Source organism: Coptis chinensis, chromosome 4 (assembly GCF_015680905.1).
Source record: "Coptis chinensis isolate HL-2020 chromosome 4, ASM1568090v1, whole genome shotgun sequence".
NCBI lineage: Eukaryota > Viridiplantae > Streptophyta > Magnoliopsida > Ranunculales > Ranunculaceae > Coptis > Coptis chinensis.
Window position 1 is genome coordinate 71,992,927 of NC_141459.1, and position 9,766 is coordinate 72,002,692.

The window sequence follows — 9,766 nt, forward strand, 5'->3', positions numbered from 1 at the left end:
TCAGCGGAATCGTTAAGGGAGTTCCTGTGCAGATTCAAAGAAGAGACCCTGAGGGTGGAGAATCTGGAGGAGCATACCGCGGTTATTGCATTTCAGCACGGATTGAAGCAGGGGACTAGGGTGCATGAATCAGTGTCCAAAATCGAAATCACCACTCTGCACGCTTTGTACCCAAAGGTAGAAAAGTATATTCGGTACGAAGATATAATGCAAAGAAATGCGATGGAACAAAAGAGATCGGGGAAGGAAGTGCAGGCGGTGGATAAAGACGACAGAAGAGATAGGGGTAAGAGAGAAGAGAGAGAAGGGGGATACAACAGAGGGGAAAGACGTGGACCCGACAGATCTGGAGATCGGAACAGGAGGGATATTCGTGAAAGAAAGCCGTACCGTGAGATAGAACAAACACCTCTTAATAGGCCACTAGAGGAAATCTTGCCACTCATCAAGGGGCTGCAGCATTACGAAGGACCGCGGAATACACCTGGAGAGATTGAGGGAAAACCATTTTGTGCCTATCATCGATTAGAAACCACGCCACTAACGTAATGTTATGCTTTGAAATGGCTGGTGGAAAGAATGATTGAGAAGGGATGCTTAGAGAATATGTCGCGGAGGTTCGTCATGCCGAGAGAGGCAGGCTCCGCTAGGATCTTGGGTACAATAAATGTCATTTACAGTGGAGAGACACTCGGGAGGAATGCCCACCGGGACAAGATGAGAAGGACAGCGAGCTTACAACAGGTTAATGAAGTGACAAGCATGACGCGGTTAGTTTTAGGAACCGCGATGGCAGTGGGAAACATAACTTTCACTCCGAAAGACTTGGAATCAGTGATTTCGCCGCATGAAGATGCGTTGGTGATTACCATAGCAATGGGTAATTATCTAGTGAAGCGAGTGTTGATAGACTGCGGAAGTTCAGTAGACATGTTGTTCATAGGGGCCATGGAAGAGATGAATATAGATAGGGATCAGTTGAGGGTTTCTCAAACTAATTTGTACGGCTTCAATGGAAGCATGACAAAGCCTATGGGGGAAATAACGTTGCCGGTAACTGCAGGTCCGACGACGATATTCACCAGATTTATGGTGGTAGATACGGGGTCCCAGTATAATGCCATTCTAGGGAGAAGATGGATTCATGAAATGAAAGCTATTCCATCGACCTATTATCGTGATCCGCTTCCCCCGCCGAAAGGGGTGTAATGAAATAAAGGGGGATCAGGTCGCGGCTCAGAATATACACCAAGTGACGGTAAAAAGTATGGTTCGTGGAATAGGGAGTGAAAAGCAGACGAATGACAAGGGAGAAGCGTAGCAATTACAAGAAGCCGTACTCACTGAAGAATGCGAATCTCATCAGAGGCCCAAAACTCTGGATGAAATTGAGATCGTGAACTTGGGGGTGGGGGAGGAAGAAAAATTTACTTCAGTGGGGTCGGACTTGCCAAAAGAGTGGAAATTCAAACTGACACAATTATTAGCAGAGAATGTTGACATATTTGCTTGGGCGATTGAAGATATAACAGGAATAGATCCAAAGTTCGCTTGCCATCATTTGCACATGAAGGAGGGTGCGAAGCCTATAAGACAGAAGATGAGAAGCGTCAGACCCAAATACGCGGAAGGGATTCGCGAAGAAGTGATACGCCTTAGGGATGCGGGTATAATCAGGAGCGTAGGATGTACAGAGTGGCTGTCCAATGTGGTCGCGGTTCCAAAAAAGAACGGCAAGGTTCGAATGTGTGTGGACTTTACAGACGTAAATAAAGAGTGACGGGCAGACTGCAATCCCGTCGGGTGAGAACACTCTCGTCCCGATTTCGCCAACATCATTTGCCTCACTCACGGCCAGAGGAAGGAGAGATATTGTATCTCTATTTGGGGGTTTTAGAGTACTCAATAAGTTCAGTTCTGGTCCGTATTGTAGAGAAGATAGAGAAACCGGTTTATTTTCAGAGTAAAACCATGCTAGCCGCCGAGTCGCGATACAGTAGAATTGAGAAGTATGCTTTAGCGTTGATGTTCTCCGCATTAAAGTTGAAACCCTATTTCGATGCACACTCAGTGGTAGTGATAACAAATTTGCCTCTCAAGCAAGCGTTGAAGGCGCAACAAGTCGAGGAGAATGCTTTGAAATGGGTGGTGATGCTTAGTTGTTCTGAAATCAAATATCAGGTTAGAACAGCGGAAAAAGCGCAAGCCATGGCGGAGTTCCTAGCGGAATTTCCAGCCGAGGATCCCACTTGGGGAGAGGAAATGGTTATGGATCAGGAAGAAGAATCTGATCGTGATCCCTTGGACCCATGGGATACGCGCAATGGTTGGAGATTATTCAGCGGACGGATCCTACTGAATTAACGGAAATGGGATTGGCGTGGTTTTGGTGACTCCAGACAACACAAAGTTGGAGTTATCAATGAAACTAGGATTTGCGGCTTCTAATAATGAGTCCGAATATGAAGCAGTGATAGCAGGTTTGAATATGGCACGCAGGATCCGGGGAGTAAGCGAAGTTATCGGTGTTCTCGGACTCAATTTGGTTATTTGTCGGATGAATGGGGATTTGTGGCGTTGTCCAAGGATGGCACGATATTTAGAGGTTCTCCGACAAAAAGCCGATAAGTTCAAAAAGATTCAATTTGCTCATTTCAGCAGCGGTGAAACGGACATCTTGCCGACGCTTTAGCATTTGTGGCATGGTGCTTCCGTGAAACGAGAGAGGGTCGTTCTATTGAAGTAAGAGTTTTAAAGCGGACCAAGTACATGAAACTAAGAGTGTGTGTCTCACCGTTGAAAAGGAGATAGGATGGATGGCGCCCATTAAAACTTTTCTTATGGGAGCGAGATAGAAAATGCCAAGGAAAGGCGCCCGGATGGAGCAGGTTAGCCAAAGATATGTTTTGTTAGATGGGGAGTTGTACAAAAAGAGTTTCAGCGGCCCCCTACTGAGATGCATAGGACCACAGCAGGTGCAAGAGGTTTTGGCCGAAGTACATGAAGGTGATTGTGGAAGTCACTTCACCGGGGTCGAACCCCGACCCATAGATTGATATCGCAGGGGATATTTTTGGCCTCATATGAAAAAGGATGCGACAGAGTATGCAACAACTTGTGAGAAATGCCAAAGATTTGCCCAACTAATCCATTCCGCGGCAGAGCCACTCCATAATGTGTTTAGTTCGTGGCCGTTCACCATGTGGGCACTCGATATAGTGGGGCCGTTGCCCGCGGCCAGCGGCAAGAGAAGATTTATGTTGGCCGCTACTGATTATTTCACCAAGTGGGTAGAGGGAGTGGCGCTCCAGCAAGTCAAAGAGGAAAATGTGAAGAAGTTCCTCTGGGAAAACATAATATGCAGATTCGGTTTACCCCATACAATCATGGCAGATAATGGAACACAATTTACTGGAAACAAAGTACGTCAATTTCTTCAAGCCTACAAGGTGAAACAGAACTTCTCGACGCCATACAATCCGGAAGGGAACGGCCAAGCCGAGGCATCAAACAAAATCATCATGGACAATTTAAAGAGAAAATTGGAAGACCGAAAAGGAGCGTGGGCTGATGAATTGAATCATGTGTTATGGGCTTATCGTACTACACCGCGGACTTCGACGAAGGAATCACCATTCGCAATGGCATATGGCGTAGAGGCTGTCATACCGGTGGAAATGATAGAGGAAACGACAAGAACCAGGGCCGTGGAAAGGGGTCTTAATGAAAATATATTAGCCACTGAGTTGGATATAATGGAGGAAAAACGAGATACGGCTCGCATACGACTGGAGGAGTATCATAGAAGGTTACAGCGACAGTATGACAAACGAGTGAAGCCGCGGGAATTCACGGTTGGGGACTTGGTGCTGTGAAGGGTTACACCAGCCAATAAAAAGGAGAATGACGGCAAACTGGGACCCAACTGGGAAGGACCGTATGTCGTGACGGCAAAGGGAAATTCGGGTACTTACAAAATTAAGACCCCGGAAGGGGTAACTGTGGAGATACAATGGAATATAAGAATGCTGAAAAAATTCCATGAGAGGAGCAGTGTGTAGCTTTCATTGAAACAAGCATCTTTTGTGTAATGTATATATGTTATCTGCGGAATTCTAAGTCAATGAATCAAAGATTGCATTCCTGGCTCAATAACTTGCATAGAAATTAATCGATCTGCGTAAAGGAGCCCTTCAGGACAACATTCGAATCCGGTGGGGGCAAACTGAGCTGCCCCTATCAGGCTTCACAGCCGTTTAAAGACAAGGGGGGGATGAGCCCCTTCGGAGGGGGATGAGCCCTTCGCGGACTATACGTCCGAATCTAACTGGGGGCAAACGGAGCTGCCCCTATCAGGCTTCACAGGCCGTTAAAGGCAAGCCGGGGACGAGCCCTTCCCTTGGATGTGGAGTCCAAATCGAATCAAATGGGGGGCAAACTGAGCTGCCCCTATCAGGCTTCACAGCCGGTGAAAGACAGCGGGGGGGATGAGCCCTTCGCGGACTATACGTCCGAATCTAACTGGGGGCAAACTGAGCTGCCCCTATCAGGCTTCACAGCCGTTCAAAGACAGCGGGGGGGACGAGCCCTTCGCGGACTGTGAGTCCGAATCCAGCTGGGGGCAAACTGAGCTGCCCCTATCAGGCTCCACAGCCGTTGGAAGAGAGCGGGGGGGATGAGCCCTTCGCGGACTGTGAGTCCGAATCAAACTGGGGGCAACCCTGCCCAGCTTCACAGCTGTCCAAAGTGAGCGCGGGGGGGACGAGCCCTTCGCGGACTGTGAGTCCGAATCAAACTGGGCAACCCTGACCAGCTTCACAGCTGTCCAAAGCGAGCGCAATGGGGGCAAACCTAACTTGTGTAAAAATTATGCAAATGGTAAAGGCAGGAGGAAGAGAGCTCTTCACCAACAGTGCATCCAACTAATAAGGGACAATCATATCTAATGTCCAGCGAACGGAGTTTGGAGATCGCATAGGAAAAAGGGTTAAGTCAATGTAATATATTGATCAATAGTTTTAAGCATAAAGAAGTTAAAATACGTTGTAATCAAACACAACGAAAAGCGATTTACTTTGCAAAAGGAGCACAAAAGTACTAGCTACAAACAACATGGTTCCTGACAAAGACAAAGATAATTGTTTAAGTATTACAAAACCAAGGCCATATACAAAGAAAGTAAGCCGAGATAGGTTACTACTGAGGCGCGGTAGTGGGTTCTTCAGGGGAAGTATTTTCATCTTCACTGATTGGGATGCTGACATCTTCATTCGCCGGTATTGGAGAAGGGAGCGCGCTGGGGATGGGAGGCGTGACAGCCGTGGTAGGCGTCTCAATAGCTTCAGATGGTTCTCCAAGGGATGAGGTCCCTACAACAAGAGGAGGAGGTGGGAGCAGTCGGCCGGCAGCGCTAAGCTGATCAAGTTGTTGTTGCAGTTCGCGTGCGATCTTTTTCGTAGCAAGCGCTCGAAATCGATCCGCGGCCTCTGGACAGCCTTATCCACAGCAGCTTGAGTAGCAAGCCTCTCCGTCTCTCGGAGGCTGTCCATTTTTGAATTGACACCCGCTACGTAATCGCGGTGTCTGTCCTCAGCTACCTGGAGCTCCTTATGAAGCTTGACTGCCTTGATCCGGTTCGCGTCCCCCTCCTTCTCCAGCTTGGCGTACCTTGCTTTCCAGCCGTCAGGGCCGTGTATCTCGTGCTTCGCCGCGTCCAAATTCTCCACGGTGCTGGTCAGGCCACGCAGCACATAGCCGATGTCTAGACTCAGCTGCAGAGACACAAAAGGTATAAGAGTAGCACAAAGAATGGAGAGATACCATTAACAATTGGTAGACACTACCCACTAGCCCAAGACATACCTTTTCCCATCCAGTGTAAATGGAGGCCCTGTGGGAAGCAACGGTACCAGCATCTCCATAAGTTTGATCTCGCGGCAGGTGAGAGCTGAAAAATAAAGAGGCGGCAACGGCTGGGTTTTCCAAAGCCGAGTCTCGTGTCGTCACATCGCGGTCCCTAGCCTTAAACTTGGGATGCCACACCTCGGCAGGCCCAGAGGTTACCGGACCAGCCGAAGACGAATCTTGTCTAGGGCGGCGTGCGGATATCACAGACCTCGGAGGTTCATTACGGCCTGTAGTTGGGGAAGGAACGGCGGCGGAAGTTTTAGCCCTTTTGGCGGGAGGGCTCTTATTTGACAAGTCAACGTGAGGGGCCCCCATCGTGAGTCGCTGTCCCAAAGCTTGTATTTGTTCACATCCATGGCAATTGGCGTAAGGGGAGGTATTAGCAAAGCAAAATCGCCCTCCCACCAGCCACACGAGAGTAGGAAGGAGGAAGGGTTTCGCGGTAGTAGCCTTGTTTTTAGTAGCCGCTGCACGCGTTGAGCAACAGCTTCGTGAATGGGAGATTTTCTTGGTATAGTTGAAGGACTTGTAAGGCTAACGTTGTATTTTTTGAGGTGGGGATGGTTTGGGCTTCCTTTCTTTGGGGCGGCAGGACGATAGAGGGGCCTTGGTATTTGCCAATGTTTTTAGAGAAAGGTCAAATAGCGAGAGGGTGGCTTTTTCGGATCAATGCCAAGGACTTCACTAACCGCGGAACTACCGAAGTTCGCTGCGGAGGATTGGAAAAATTTCCGAGTAAACACCGTTGTATATTTGGGATCGCGAATCTGGTCTCCAACCTACATCACCAAGAGCAAAGACAAATTAGTGACAGGGGAGAGATAAATACCGCGACTCCTAACGACTTACTTACCACTTGTTAGGAAATGGAGATGCCTCAGAGAAACTTCCGGAGGGAGGTCCGCGGATAAAAATTTGCCAGACACATACAACGGGTACTGATGCCACACTTTGTCAGAAGTGGTAATGTGAAGAAGGAAAGACTTCTTTTGAGGACGGGTGCAAAAAGACTGGTATCCCACACCCCCCAGTTTAGTGCTTTTCTTTATGTAGAAGTGGGCAAGGATATCACGGAGTTGTATTGTGGGGGAGTGAGTCTCATTGTAGTGGTTGGCGGCATACATAACACGCCAGAAGTTACCTATGCCCTGACACGGAGGAATGTTGAAATGGTTACGCACTTGACGGCCAAGGGGAGTCAAAGGGAAACGTAAGCCGGCTGCTATCTGTCCTACAGTAGCTACTAAATAACCAGGGCGCGGCGATACTAAGTGAGGAAAGTGGGTGACGCCAGACACATGTTCGAGATTAACGTCACCTGGAATGCCGTAAAAGCGGCCTTTAACGGCATCTAGATTGGGTCCGCGTAATAGGGACGGTGGGGGATGGCAGAGAAGGTGTCCTACCGGAAGTAGAGGGGACAGCGGTGGGATCGGTAGAGTTTGAAGCCGGGGATTCAGATCTGTCCGCGGATTGATGGCTAGACCTAGGGGTAGAGGATCCAGATTGGCCTGATGTGGTGGCGGAGGATTGGGTGGAGGAGATGACCTCACATTCCGATGAAGGCATAATGGAAACAGTGCAAGGAGGGAAATTCAGAAAAAGATGGATGCGCAATCTAGGAAAAGAAGAAAATGAGGAAGCAACCTCCAAAATAAACAGTGAATGCACAAATAACGAGAGGAAAGGAAAGGAAACTAAGAGACAAACCTGTAACAAGAGGGCCAAAGCAATGGGAGCGTAACCAAGACGTGCCGGAGGTTGCGCAAAGAAAGTGACGACTGGAAAGGGGGAAGAGGTTGAAGAAGATGAAGTGGAAGTTGAAGAGAAAAATGGCGAGGGTTTACTGTTGAGGGTTTTTGAGGGTTGTGAGAGGAGAGAGAGATTTAAGCGGGATTTGAGGGGGCAGGGGCAAAAGAGTAACTGACCGACAGAGAACCAAAGGAATAGGGACGCGTGTCATCTCGATTTTCGAAGGGGCAGCCTACGAGGCGCGTGCGCCGTATTTCCAGTTGGCAATACAGAGGAAGCACGTGGAACACGTGCTGGGAAAAAGAGAATATGTCAGAAGTGGGAGGATCAAACAAGAAGAATTCAGCAGAGGGTGTACGGAAAGAGAAAGAGGAGTTCTCGGCACCATTGCCCGTTGCGGACCAACAATGGGGCCGAGAGAGGGCATCTGTATAGGACGTACACATGACCTAGGAGGTTAGTGGTGACAAAGGGACGGATGCGGTATAGCGTTGGAAGACAGGGTGCACAGGATCAGATCCGCGGTATCCCAACCACTCTGGAACTGCTGCGAAACGTGGAGAGTGGGAGAGCGGCACCAGGAACTGCAAGGTAACCGCTGCGGTACGTGGAAAGAGGGAGGATATAAGATAGAGGAAGAGCGCAGAAAGAGGAGGAAAAAAGAACGGACAAAGAGGAGAGAGGAGGAAGATCAGAGGTTGTAATCACAGTCTATACAATTACCCTTTACATAAAACTGAGGCCATGCAATTGGCTATTTCAACTTTCAAAGGAAAACCTAATGAAGAGTTTCATACAACATGGGATAGATTTAATGATTTACTTGTCCGTTGCCCACATCATGGTTTTGACATACTTAATATAGTACATTACTTTATAAAAGGTCTTTCACCTATGAACCGTCAGTTAATTGAATCAATGAATGGATGAAGATTTACTAGTCTTACTCCTGATGAAGCCTACACTTTTTTGCAAAACTTTTTTGAGAGTTCTAAGGATTGGGCCAATAGTAGTGACCATGAGGACATGGCACGGGTAGATGGGGAGATAAGTTTTAGTAAACCAGGTATGTATGAGGTTAAAAACGAACTCAATTAGAAACTTGAAGGTGCCATTGCTAGTTTAACCACAGGAATCGAAAACTTAAACAAGAAATTTGATTCATTCACTTTAAACCCTCCAAAGAATAATCAACCTCAACAAGCAATGAGTGTTAATCAATTTTGTGAAAATTGCCTTACTACAGATCATGACACCTCAGTTTGCTCTATGTTTGTTGCTCAAGCTACTGATGATGTTTGTGCTTTTAATACATTCAAAAGACAGGGTTATCAAAATAATTTTAACAACAACAACAACTATAATCCAGATCTTAGGAATAACTCAAACAATTCATGGAGACAAAACATGTCTCCACAACAAAACCAATATAGTTTTCAAGGTAATCAAGGGAACAATAGGCAACAATACATGAATAATAGAGGCGCGGTAGCACCTTCTCCACAGTATTACCCACAAAAACAACAACAACAACAACAACAACAAACAAACTTGAACAGAGAATTAACCATTGATCCTATGGCTAATTACCAAACCCAACCCAACACCATAGATGAAACCATGAAAGCTTTAGCCACCAAGACCGAGAATGAATTCAAAAGGATTAACCAAAAATTTGATGTTATAACTCAACAAATAAGCCAACAATTCAATCAGATACTAGCTAGTCTAGCCGAGAGACCCAAAGGAACCTTACCAAGCCAACCTGAACAAAACCCAAAAGGTAGAAATGTTTATCAAGTTGAAACCACCCTTCATCCAAGACCCACGAGAGGGAGTTAACTCGATATCTACCCTTAGGTCAGGGAAAGAAAGTAGATAACAAAGTTGACATACCTGATTCTGATGAAGTTGTTATAACAAAAGATAAGGAAAAGCCAGTTGAAACTGAGAAAACCAAAGGGCAGGTAACTGAAAAAATTCCACCCGCACCATTCCCCTCTAGGTTAAAAGATAACAAAAAGAAAGCACAATATAATGAGATCATGAATATTTTTAAAAATCTACATATCAATATTCCTTTTCTAAGTGCAATTAAACAAATGCC

General features: G+C 46.8%; 1 protein-coding gene and 1 non-coding gene across 2 annotated transcripts; one reads left to right on the plus strand and one right to left on the minus strand.

The window, feature by feature from the left end:
* The first annotated feature begins 789 nt into the window (after positions 1 to 789).
* On the plus strand, positions 790 to 1,209 carry LOC147504680 (uncharacterized). The gene has a single exon (XM_086605315.1). It carries the CDS (start codon positions 790 to 792, stop codon positions 1,207 to 1,209), a length of 420 nt encoding a protein of 139 aa, XP_086461441.1.
* A 7,189-nt stretch (positions 1,210 to 8,398) lies between these two features.
* LOC147504681 (small nucleolar RNA R71) lies at positions 8,399 to 8,507 on the minus strand. The gene has a single exon (XR_015194051.1). It is a non-coding gene; the product is annotated as a small nucleolar RNA R71 (small nucleolar RNA).
* Between the last annotated feature and the right edge of the window lie 1,259 nt (positions 8,508 to 9,766).

Excerpts from the sequence above, each read along its gene's own strand:
- LOC147504680 (XM_086605315.1), top strand. The coding sequence starts at position 790 with ATGGCAGTGGGAAACATAACTTTCACTCCGAAAGACTTGGAATCAGTG.